Source organism: Squalius cephalus (genome assembly GCF_949319135.1).
Source record: "Squalius cephalus genome assembly, chromosome: 17".
NCBI lineage: Eukaryota > Metazoa > Chordata > Actinopteri > Cypriniformes > Leuciscidae > Squalius > Squalius cephalus.
In genome coordinates this window covers 9140397-9153577 of record NC_137138.1, presented here as the reverse complement: position 1 = coordinate 9153577, position 13181 = coordinate 9140397, and the positions used below count along the sequence as shown (strand labels likewise).

Genomic DNA, 13181 nt, shown 5'->3' with positions numbered 1-13181 from the left:
TTATCTATTGTGAAACAACGGAAGAAAGATGTAGCTTCATTACAAGTTCTTTGAAAAAAGTTAAACTTATGAGTGAAGAAAATGTTCTGTTTTACACTTTGAAGGGTTTTTTTGTGTATACTGTATGTCTACAGCTAGCTAAAACATACAATACGCAAGTACATGATTTAGTTTGATTCCAATTCACAAGCTTTTGATTTTATTTCGTTTTGATTCAGATTCACTTATGTATGTCAGTTATAATGTACATTTTGCTTACATATAAAATACATTCTCTCTTTGCTTATTCTGTAATGTTATTAATATTATGATATTATCAGGGCAGTACACTACCATTCAAAAGTTTGGGGTCAGAAAGCTTTTTTTTTAAAGTTTTGTCTCTTATGCTCACCATGGCTTCATTTATATGTACATACAGTAAAACGGTAATATTGTGAAATGTTGTTCCAATTTAAAAGATCTGCTTTTTCTTTTCAAATGAATATAATACTAAAAAATATTTTTAAAATGTAATTTACGCATGATCTTTCAGAAATCATTCTAATATGCTGATTTGAAGCTCAAGTAACATTTCTTATTTTTATCAAAGTTGAAATCAGCTGTGCTGTTTAATATTTAGTGGAAACCATGATATTTTGTTCATGATATTATTTGATGAATAAACTTCAAAACAACAGCATTTATTTGAAATAGAAATCTTTTGAATCATTACAAAAGTCTTTAACGTCATTTGCTTGAATGTCCTTGCTGGATTTTAATTATTTTTTTTTAATCTTACTGACCCCAGACTTTTGAACGATACTAACAGTATACAATTCTACAGATACAACCAAATATTCAAGAATATACTGTTACTTTTTTATCAATTTAATGCATCCATGCTGACTAAAAATATTAATTTCATTCAAAACAATTGACTCCAAACTTCTGAATGGTAGTCTATTCATTAATATAAATATGATTCATAAGAATCATTTGTTTCAAGAATCAAAATTGGTTTACACTGGTCACGCTGCATGATCAAAATTGTTTGTGAATCAGACAACACAGTTCAACCCATTTGTTTTTGAACTTGTGTTGTGTTTCAAACACATCTTTTCTGTGTGTATATCATATATACATACTGTATATGTATAGCATGCAACTTCCAATCTTTTGGATGAGTAGACTGCTTCAGAGAGGAAATGCAAGGTTTTTTCCCTTTGTCTTGTCTTTGGAAATGAGAGACTCTGATTGCACTAGAATATCTGGAATATAAACAGAAAAAACATGGCAGACATAAACAAAAACTAGCCTGTGCATTATCAGAAAGAAAAACATTTACAATCAAATTAAAATGACTTACCAAGCTGACACAAAAATCTGTACACAAAATTTAATTTACAGTACAGTGCATTTTCCATCTGAGAGGCCATCGTCAGAAGATATCATACAGTTTAAGTAGACTTTTTTGAATCATTCTTGTTTTATGGCTTAATCTAAAATTTAAGCATCGCAAAATGCCACCATATCGTAGCCTAATGAATCAGCCTTAAAGAAATCTTTCCTTGTTCAAGTTAGTTCTGGATACTTATATCAGTAGAGGCTCAGGATGAGAGAATATCTAGATAAAGGAGTCTGGAATCTGTAAATATTGTAGTGAATAAGATTTTCCTCTAATGCTAAAGCGCAATGCATACAGGTCTAAAGTGCAAAACAGCGCAACAGCCGCATTAGTCCTCATTCTTCTCTCTTCCAACACAAAAAGCTCACTCAGATAAATCTTTTTTTGGGGAAAAAAACAAACAAACAATAAATTTAGCAATACTGTAAACCACCGCATACAGAAGTCCTGTCAAACGCATGTTCACCACATCAGTAAAAACAGTCAAAATATGTTTTACATCCAGCACTGAGGCATCGAAGCCCCGAAACACATAACACTGATGATCAATCAGCATAGCGTAACAAACCTGCACTCTCGCTCTGTGAGAATGCACAGACGTACACGAAAGTCACCAAACGTCTCCACACGCTGTTTCACAGTTGCAAAAAAAGGCTAAAATTCATTAAACCCTATATAACGTACAGCATCAGTACAGTATTTGGCAAATAAAAGTTGAGTGCACACGTGCATGGCATTTGCAAGTATACATTCATTTAAGATACAAGCTAGCTCCATACAAACGCCCCAACGACGTTTGCTCTGAGGCTCGTTTCCCAGTACTTTCCCTCCACCACTGAGTCAGAAGGTATCGCGTATAGTACAGTACAGTAGTTTAAAAGCCTTTGGCATAAACTGGGACAGGAAGCTAGCTGCCAAGTGCTCACCGACAAACCGACCCCAGTTTCTGTCGCTAGCGCCAAGAGAAACCTCGCGACCAATCCAGGCACAAGAGCTTGTAATGGTGTCGTAATATTTTTTAGAAATTCGTTTTTAGGAAGCAACATTCAGAGACACGAATGATATTGACAACGATATAGACAAATGAATTGCTTAAATATCCTCCCTTTGACCAGGTGGAAGAACTGGCGTCTGCAGTGCATTCTGGGTGCTGCAGAGAGTACGTACGTGAGGCTTTATGACTGAGAATTGTATTGCATGTATGAGGAAGAAGTGCAGCCGGAGACATTTATAGGGTTGTTATTGTGTTGTTTTTGTGCTTTGTTTTTGCGAGCACCGCATCAGTACTCCGTGTCAGAGCCGTCCGCTGGGTCGGTGTTGCGGGACAGCATGTAGTTGTCCATGTCTATGGAGGGGCAGTTGTGGATGGAATAGCGTAGGCGCTCAGCTAATATGGCCTGGCTTGTGTAGGGAGGAAGGCGGAGCTGAAAGAAGCACGTCTGGGCCGTAGGAAGGCCGTTCATAGGCTGTTGAGAGAACATAAAGAGAAAGTAAAGACACAATGCACATACTGCTATCAGGCATGGAAAGTACATACTACAGTATGCTGACTATGCCTTCCAGACACCTTTAATCAGCCAGGCTGATTAATCATAGGCCGATAACTCGATAACCAAATCTACTGACAACCTTTTCATAAAAAAACAAAACAAAAACATTAATAATAATATAAATAAAAAGTAAATTCCAAATTCATTTTTGGGTGAATTTTACATAAATAATTCTAGATTGTATATTCAAAAGTTAATTTCATTGAATAAATCTGGTCTACATCTCATTTGCAGTCATTAAATTATTATTAAATTAATATTATATTATTGAATATTATATATTAAATTACCCACAGTTTTTATGTATTATATACATATCTATTATTTATATGATTTTATATATACATCTATAGCTGTATATATCTATATATATATATATATATATATATATATATAAATAATATATATGTATATACATAAAACTGATCGGATCATGTGACACTGAAAACTGGAGTAATGATGCTGAAAATTCAACTTCACCATCACAGGAATAAATTCTATTTTAAATTATGTTAAAGTAGTTCAAAATCAAAATTTTATCAAATAAATGCATGCATACACTTATTTCAAAAACATAAAAAAATCTTACTGACCCCAAACTTTACATATTTTAATGAAATATTTAAGTAAAATAATATTTAACTGTAATATTTAATCATGTGACGGTGGTCTTACCCGATCAACTTTGATGATCTGAAACTTCTGTGTGATGTCTGCCGGATTGGATGGCAGTCTGGAGCGTCCGGACACAAAGCGCAGGAACAGGACTCTCTCCTCATTGGTGAATTCCTCGAGGCTCTGCCACAGCCAGCCAATGAGTTGGTGGCTGTCGGTAACATCACGGTATCGTACCACCTTCTTCAGCATCTCCACAGAGACCTCGGGCAGGCCACAAACCAGCTGTTCCAGCTGCCGAGCCGTGAGCAGAGAGAGCAACGGGACTGGGATGATGGAAGACATGCCCTCCCTCACTGCTGCCACCTACATAAACACAGATGCACACTTGCTGCGGTAACACTGCTCATGTTCTGTTGGCATGCAAGATCAGTTTATTGGCATTATTACACACTGCAGAGCCACTAACACTGCTTGATGTGGCATTAGTCGTTTTCATTTACCTCTACACATAGAGAGAGTCAATCTTTGAGTCTTTGAGTCAATCTGTGCGGAGGTTTGGGGTAATACTTATACAGTGCTATGCATAAGTTTAGACACCCATACTAAAGTTGACTAAAAAGAGGAATAAAAAATCATCTTTTGGAAACTGAACTTAATGCCTTAATTTAAAAAAAATAGGAAAAATCCAACCTTTAAGGACACCAATTTTCTTTGTGAATGAATTATGTATCGTAAATAAATAAATGTTCTTCCTTAAAATACAGGGTGCATAAGTTTGGACACCCCTATGTTAAATTCCCATAGAGGCAGGCAGATTTTAATTTTTAAAGGCCAGTTACTTCATGGATCCAGGATACTATGCATCCTGATAAAGTTCCCTTGGCCTTTGGAATTAAAATAGCCCCACATCATCACATAGCCTTCACCATACCTAGAGATTGGCATGGTTTTATTTCAGTTAGCCTAATAGCTAGTTTGATTTGCATTGAGAGATGATCTTATGGAAAGTACTCCATGCCAATCTCTAGGTATGGTGAAGGCTATTTGATGTTGTGGGGCTATTTTAATTCCAAAGGCCAAGGGAACTTTATCAGGATGCATAGTATCCTAAAAAAAAAATTAAAAAAAATACTTAAAAATAAAAATCTGCCTGCCTCTAATCTATGGGAATTTAACATAGGGGTGTCCAAACTTATGCACCCTGTATTTTAAGGAAGAACATTTATTTATTTACGATACATTATTCATTCACAAAGAAAATTGGTGTCCTTAAAGGTTGGATTTTTCCTAATTTTTTAAATTAAGGCATTAAGTTCAGTTTCCAAAAGATGATTTTTTATTCCTCTTTTTAGTCAACTTTAGCATGGGTGTCTAAACTTATGCATAGCACTGTAAATGCAGACTATCATCTGTATCCATGTTGCAAAAAAGAGCTATTAGGATAATTCATAATACCAGTTATAGAGATCACACAAATTTTTTTAAATCAAAGACATTGAAATTCATTGATGTGGTTCATGTTCAAACAGCACAAATAATGTATAAAGCAAAAAACAACCTACTTCCTGGCAATATTCAAAAACTGTTTTTTAATAGAGAAGGGAGGTATAATTTTAGGGGTGAGTGCAACTTTAAACATTTCTGTGTCTGTCCGTACAACATTAAAAAGTTTTTGCATTTCTATATGTGGAGTGAAGCTGTGGAACAGATTAAGTTTAGTGCTCAAACAATGTCCAAGCATGACTCAGTTCAAAAAGCGGTACAAAAATATGGTTTTCATTTTGAAGAAGGTCATTGACTAGGTGTTCTCACAGTTTATTTATATATTTATTTTTTACACAATTTATTATTTATGGTGGATATAAACTGATATATTTATGTATGTTATTTTTGTATTTCTTGGTGTGTGGAGATAAACAGATAAAGATGCTCAGCCAGCCGGATGATTTTTAACGAGTAGTGGAGAAGAGGTAGGATTAAATAAGCTTATGCTTCTTCTTACTCCTTTTTGGACATGTACAAGTTAATATTGTTTTGCTTTCTGTTTTGATGAGTATTTGTTTGTTTTTTGTCTATTAGCTTTTATTGCATTATTATTATTGATTCTTTTACATGATCAAAATAAAGCCATTCATTCATTCATTCAGTTATTGTGGATTTTAGTTCATGTCTGTTAGCTTGGAGATCATCTATATGCTAATATGCTCCAAATGTTGACAAATTCCCTTTTAGCAGAAAAGTTCATTGAACATTTAGACATTTCCAGGAAAACAGACTAAAATACTGATGATTTCACAGGTGTATGCACACTTTTGTACATAAAAATACTACACCATTATGAAAGGACTAATAAAGTTCCTCCATCGGCAGCCATTGCAAAGCTATTGTGCATTGATACAATGACTGAATCTGACTAAATGACTGAATCTGACTAAATACGACGTCATATTATATTATTTCATAATATTTGTAATGAGAAGCGTTTAATAGCACCCTGCAGTTTTGTTACAAAATAAAATGGTTTAATATTTGAATAAAGACATAAAATAACAACTGTAAAATGGTAATACTAATATTTATGTTATTAATAATTAATTAATGTTAATTATATTAAGTATTAATTTATATTAGTATGTTATTCATTTGTATTAATTACTAGATGGTATTTTACAGTGAAATAGTATTACAATAGTAATATATTTCTAATTATTATTATTTTTAAATAATAACAGATCATAATAAAATCACATTATTATAATTATTATCATAATTTTCAGTTATATTGATTTAATTATCACAATATTATTTTTTTTGGCCAAATTGTCCAGCCCTAAACATTTTACATTTTTTCAAAGAAAAATCACATATTTCCCCCCACACACAAATCGTTCACCCCTAGTGAATTCCCAACATTCGATTATCTGATTATTTTAATCATGTCACTTTTTCAACATTATGATTTGACATATTATTTAATTATCATCATGGGGCGTCTCAAGATGGCAGTATGCAAATCATGCAGTACAATTCTTCTAAAACCTCCTATGGTGCTTAATGGAAAAAGAAACCCATATGGGTTTGGAACAATAATGGCAGAATTTCCATTTTCGGTTGACTTGTGGCTTTAATTGAGTATTTAGTGAATATAATCCCATTCTGTAATTACAAAGTGTCCAAAAGAGAGGCAGATACCTGTCTGTCCATCTCATGAAGTCTGTAGTGCAGGGCTCTCTCCACATAATCGTTCCTGTTGGAGAATGTCAGGGGGAAGTTATGCCCACCAGGAATCACTGGAACCAATGTGCCATCAGCACTGTGAGCCACAAACGAGTCCAGAGGGATCATCTACAAATCCAGAAAAAAGACCAGACAGTGAGCAAGTGATGTGTTTGATGTCTGGATGGGTGATCTCTATTAGTCTCTCAGGACTGTATGGCTCACCACTGTGAAGTTCTCTTCATTGATCGCGCTGTTGTCCAGGTGTAAGATGCCCTGAAGTGAGCGGTACGTGAGCAGGTCCACCTCCTCCAGGTCGCCGGCCCCCAGAGGAATGCAGCACATTTGTTTCCACACCCACGGCGCCAGGTGCAGATCCAAGGGCTTTTTGGTTCGAATGGCCACCGCCATTAGGATCCCCAAGAAGCGAAACTGCACCATGTGATCATCCGAGACTGCAGCTGGGCTCAGCAAGAACCTGTCCAGACAATGGAGGTTGGCAGAAAAAGGCCCAGTTTTTTTTTTTTACCAATACAGTGCTGCAGGGATGACGTATTTTTGTAGGCCAAAACCCAGAAACAAGTTAGCACTTCCGGTTTCAGCGTCCTGGGTTTTCAATGGCCCATCAACTGTTTGGTTACCAAAGAAATTCATATAGGTTTAGAACAACTTAAGGGGGAGTAAATGACAAAGTTTACATCTCTTTAATGGTGGTTGTGTTAGTAACGTTATGTTATGTTAAGTTATTTGACCGTGATGTAGTTTGTTTATAGCTTGCATTTAACTTTTTACTTCCGTCGATTGTATTCAGGCTAGTTGTGTTCATTTGTGAAGATTATCATAATGAACAAAACATGTAAGAATCATAAACTTTTGTCGGTCACAGAGCTTATTTTCTACATTAGTCAAAAAGCAAATGAAGAAAACAACAACAATTGGGTTTTTGTCGAGGGAATCAGGGTGATGCGAACTTCTGGGTCGGTCTACAAAAACCCATCATCACTGCAGCACTCCATTACATTCTGCTTACACATCTCAGGTGTCTACAACGTACCGGTCCGTGTTACTACCAACATCTGCAGTGCTGTTAGGAGTGTGAATAAGAAGGTCGACCACACCAGACTGCAACTCCTGGGAAAAGAGAATTTGGTTTTGAATGCATGAATACAGTAAAAAGCGACCCCCTGGATGTTGGAGTTGGAGTTACCTGGCACATCTCAGTGATGGTGTCATCAAACACGCCCCCGGCGTCATCCGCCCCCTCTCCAACCAACTTCACCTTCCATGCTCTGGAGGGCAGACGCAGCTCAGTAGGGTTCAGGTTCACCACCTGCTTGGCGATCTGCACGAAAATGGGCTTGCTAGAGCGCCCCCTGTGAATTTGGCAAAAACAAATCTTTAGCTAAAAACACAAACATTATCAACTATCTGTCTATACATTCTCTAATAGTGTTGTCAAAAGTACCGACTTCGGTACAAATTGGATACTGAAATTTAAAAAATGTGACGATACCAGCATTTTCCTCTGGCATTTTGAGCACTGTTGAACTTCAACACCTCTTGTTGGCCATTGCATTCACAAGCTCAACATTATGTTTCTGATTGGCCATTACATTCACGCGCTCAACATTATGTTTCTGATTGGCCATTGCGTTCACGCGCTCAACATTATGTCTCTGATTGGTAATTGTGTTCATGCGCTCAACATCTATGTCTGTGATTGGCTACAATGATCCAACGCTTCAAAGACGTTTTCACAGAGAGCTTACACAGATACACATGGGAGCATTTGAAAGCAGTCATCTATCAGCAGATCCGTCTATTAGCAGATATATTAGGGATCCGCTGATAGACGCCTGTGCTTTCCCTGTGTATCTGTGTAAACGCTCAGTATTGTCACATTTTTTAAATTTCAACTTGGTACCGAAGTCGGTACTTTTGACAACACTATTCTGTACACTTCTTGTTTTTTCTCTAATCCAGTGGTTCTCAAACTTTTACGTTTGACTCCAAGGCCTCCTTTTTTCCACAATAATATTGTGGCCCCATGAATTTTCCATTTTTTTGTGATTTATTGGATAAGAATTAAGGATATGATTTAATTTTCTAATTTCTATCCGAAACAATATTTCTGAGCTTGGCAAAACTAGAAAAATTAATATTCATTATAAAAATTTCCATGGAGCTCTAAGATTTAAATTTACAAGACTTTTCCAGGTCTAGAAATCACACTTTTAAAAGTAGGATAATTCATATATCCAGGTTTTTCACAATTTCGGTTTTATTTCGATTAATTGTACAGCCTTGGTTAAATTATTCTTGCACCTGGTGGAGATCCGTTTGACTGTGATCTGTGGACCGTAGGTCTTTCCTTGTGTCATGGTTCTGCCGATAGTGCGAACGAGAGGAAGAGTGTTGACTTTCGGGGACAGGAGGCCTCGGAGTTGGCCTTGTACGATGGCAGCGGTACCTGAGCTGTAGCGAGAAGCATTCACCTGGAAACCAGCCAGAGAGTTACATGGTCAGACAAAACCCTTGCTCGGATATCGAGCGACAGAGACCTATTAGTCTGGAGGTAAAAAACAGCTATCGTAACAACACTTTCACACTGGACACAAATTCAGCTGAGCTTAGAAAATGATGAAAGGTTCTTGGCAGGAAATCAGAGTACAGTTTCTTTCCAGTGAAACAGCAGGCAATGCTGTGATTAATATGAATATGTGAGTGTGTTTATGTTTTATTATTGATTATGCATACTTGACTGCGAGGGTCGAGGTTCAGAAGCCTCCAGGACTTGTACATAAGATCAGAGAAGTGGTACAGAACTCTGAGGCGGGTGTTTAGCACTTCAGAGCTGCAGTCTTTAAGGGCGTTATACTGCGGGGGCACGGACTGAGGCAAACCCAGCTGAATCCCTGAACAACCTGCAAAATACAGAGTCAGAGTTGTTGACATGAGATGCAAAAACAAATCTCACATCCAACTGCAGAGGAACTGATCCTAGAACAGTACGGTTCACTGAGAAGGTCAGAAACTATGGAGATGTTAAACAAGATGAATTATGCCAGGATTCAGCAGAAAAATATTGCATATCTGAATTGTATATATTACTGGATTTCCATACATTTTGACCACTAAATAAAGGATTTTTTTCCCATCATGAGTTGTCCAGTTGTTTGTGAATCCTAGATAAGGATTTTAAAAAAATCATTTTTTAGAGATTACTAAAAAAAAAGTCAATTTAGTCAATAAAATTCTAGTCAATTTAATATGTCAGAGCAGAGGCAAGCATATATATAAAGTTTGAGGTCAGTAAGATTTTTAAAGTTTATGATTTGAGTAAATTGACAATTTAAAATAACTGTTTTATTATTTGAATATATGTTAAAATCTAGTCTTCAGAGTCACATGATCCTTCAGAAATCATTCTAATGTGCTGATTTGGTGCTTAAGAAACATTTTTATTATCAATGCTGAAAACTGTTTTTGAGGAAAATGTGAAATTATTTGTGATAGTATTTTTTTAAAAGATACTTTAAATGAGCAGGAAGTTTTTCAGAACTAAATGTAAGGTTTGTGCCACAGCTGCCCTAAACTAACAGTATTGGTGATAACCAAAATATTGTTTTATGTTTCTGTAATGGTTAATCCACCAGTGTGTGTAAGCTCTTTAGTCACAATTGGCCAAGTCAAAGTGAACAAATTTGGGATTTAGTGGATTCAAAGATATATCGCACAAACGTTTTAGCAAAAGCAAGTCTTTGGGAACAACTAGAAACTACTTTGAAGTCAATAACAACAGAGACTGTGGAAAAGTACTGTACATAAAAACAATGCCAGCAACAATGCAGGCTGTTATCAAGACAAAAGGATGCCATATAAAATAAGTTTTTAGGTTATTGTGTGTGACTGTGAATAAAGACTATTTAGTTGTTTCAGTTTGTTATACAATTTTTAGTTTTAAACAAGTTTTTGACAGATTCCTCAAATATTTGTGATTTCTCTTTATTATGACAGGTGGTCTAATAAATTTGTTACGCACTGTATTTGTATATAAATAAATACAATTACTGACCCAAAACATTTGTATATTTACTGTATATTGTATACAGTATATTGAAATTTCCATGACCTTTTTTTAGGATTTTGTTGATTTGCATGATGTTTTCTTTTTATTTTAAAAATGATTGACATTTACCAAAAGGTGCTAGTTGTGTGGTGCATATGAGTGAACGTCTGCCCATGAGGGGCGTTCCAAAAAGTTTACTTATGAGGTTCCAACCCAGCTCACAAGGATTTGTTTCCAAGCCTGTGGTGTGTACCTGATGCTCTGGTTGACAGAGCCGGTGTGGTCCAGGCCGAGGTATGACAGCGTCCAGCAGAGATCTGCTTGATGTTCTTGCCCTGTAGAACAGTAACTAGAGCGGGCTCTTTGACGGGATTGGAATGGCCCAGACCCAGCTGCAATGTACACATAGAGGACATAAGCTCAACTAAATATTCACCCAATCACACATGATGGTAAAGGGTCAGTGCAGTATTTCAGCTGACTTTACCTGGGCCTCGCAGTTGCAGCCCCATGCGTACACGTCTCCGGTGTTGGACAAAGCAAGAATGTGCTCGCAGCCCACAGCGATGTCCTCAATAAACACTCCCTCCAAAGCAGGAATAATCTGTGGCCGGTTGTGATTCTTTAGCATGGCGTCCGGCAGACCTATCAGACGCTCTGTGAAAACATGCACACACATCAGGGCTGTCTTAACATCACAAAGGTGCTTTTGAAAAACACACAGTCAGCTTTACGTTCAGACATCTCATTTCAAAAATGTAAATGATGCCACATTTACACACAAACACATTTGGATGAAGATTCTTTGAGGGACTACCTTGGCCAAATGTGTAGACGTGCCCATCTTTTGCCAGAACCACTGAGAAATGCGTTCCGCATCCAACTTTTTTGATGCCTTTATTGCAAAGAGCCTCCACTTTCTGCCAACCAATAGAAACGCAGGTCAATCAGTCAATGGACAAAACACATACAGTACACTTCTGTTTGAATGTTTGGGGTAAGTAGGATTTTCTTTTAAGATTTCAATACTTTTATTTGGTAAGGATACTTTAAATTTATCAAAAGTGACAGTAAGGGCATTTATCATTCAACACTGATAATAATAATAATAAAAAATGTATCTTGAGCACCAAATCAGCATATCAGAATGATTTCTGAAGGATCATGTGACACTGAAGACTGGAGTAATGATGCTGAAAATTCAGCTTTGCCATCACAGGAATAAATTGCATAAAAAATATAATAAAATAGAAAACAGTTATTTTAAATTGTAGAAATATTTCACAAAGTTACTGTTTTACTATATTTTTGATCAAATAAATGCAGCTTTGATGAGCATAAGAGATTTCTTTAAAAAATATCTGACCAAATTTTACCAAACCCAAACTTTTGAACAGTATTTTAGCTAATGATCAGCCAGTGAGAAGATCAGTACGACGGTACCTGTGGGTAGCACTTCACTGTGCATGGCCCGATACCCAGTTTACCATAATCACCATCTCCGAAGGCCCAAACGGTCAGGCCGTCTGATGAGAGGACCAAAGTATGATTGATGCCACATGACACCTAAACATGAGAGGAAAGGTCATCTACACTCACCACGCATTGGTCAAAGGTCATATACGCACACAGTAGCATGAAAGTCAAAACAAGGCAAAGTAGCACCTGTCCAATGTGGCATCCATCTAATGCTGTAACCCTCTCCGGGATCATCTTGTTCGAAGTTGACCTTTGCCCCAAGCGTCCAGAATCTCCACTGCCAAAGGTGAAGAGTTTTCCGTCTGCTGTGACGACAGCTGAGTGTTTGAACCCACAGGCCAGCTGAGAAGCGGAAAGGTTGTTCAAATGAAAGCCGATCATGTGATGGTTTTGGCGATTATCTTGGACAGTGATTTCCTATACCTGCACAACTTCCTCTCCCTGCAGAGCCTCGATCTGTTTGGGTCGCCTTTGCCGTTCGCTGTTCCCGTGGCCGAGCTTGCCATAATCCCCATCACCCCAGCTGAACACCTCTCCAGTCTCGGTGAGAGCCAGTGAGTGTCCATCTGACCCGTATGATGTCACTAGCTGCGTCACCACATAACCTATTACAGAAAAAAAAATATATATATTACATGCAATACATGCCATATATATTTCCTGCACAAGGACATTACATTGAATTCAAGTTATTTGTATTACCTTGTAAAGCTGAGATGATAGTTGGGGTGTAGAGGTCGTCTGAGTTACCCTGTCCGAGTCGCCCATAACTGCCCTCCCCTACAGCCAGAACTGACCCATTAGCCTGAACCAGGAATGTGCAGTTCTGACCGCACACCACCTAAGAGAAACACACATCAGGCAT

At 37.1% G+C, this 13181-nt stretch overlaps 1 protein-coding gene across 4 annotated transcripts in view; it reads right to left on the bottom strand.

Moving 5' to 3' along the window:
• Positions 1 to 1360: 1360 nt before the first annotated feature.
• Positions 1361 to 13181, bottom strand: part of LOC307144522 (putative E3 ubiquitin-protein ligase HERC1) — a 65134-nt gene continuing 53313 nt past the window's right edge. For all 4 annotated transcript variants that reach the window (XM_079846924.1, XM_079846926.1, XM_079846925.1 and 1 more), the window contains exons 64-78: positions 13019 to 13157; positions 12740 to 12921; positions 12503 to 12658; positions 12281 to 12403; positions 11655 to 11757; positions 11325 to 11494; positions 11091 to 11229; positions 9526 to 9692; positions 9094 to 9263; positions 7976 to 8141; positions 7823 to 7899; positions 6994 to 7246; positions 6745 to 6897; positions 3610 to 3915; positions 1361 to 2850 (exon numbers count right to left, since the gene is read on the bottom strand). In XM_079846924.1, coding sequence (XP_079703050.1) covers positions 2665 to 2850; positions 3610 to 3915; positions 6745 to 6897; positions 6994 to 7246; positions 7823 to 7899; positions 7976 to 8141; positions 9094 to 9263; positions 9526 to 9692; positions 11091 to 11229; positions 11325 to 11494; positions 11655 to 11757; positions 12281 to 12403; positions 12503 to 12658; positions 12740 to 12921; positions 13019 to 13157 — 2490 coding nt within the window. In that variant the 3' untranslated portion in view covers positions 1361 to 2664. The remainder of the gene's footprint in view (positions 2851 to 3609; positions 3916 to 6744; positions 6898 to 6993; positions 7247 to 7822; positions 7900 to 7975; positions 8142 to 9093; positions 9264 to 9525; positions 9693 to 11090; positions 11230 to 11324; positions 11495 to 11654; positions 11758 to 12280; positions 12404 to 12502; positions 12659 to 12739; positions 12922 to 13018; positions 13158 to 13181) is intronic.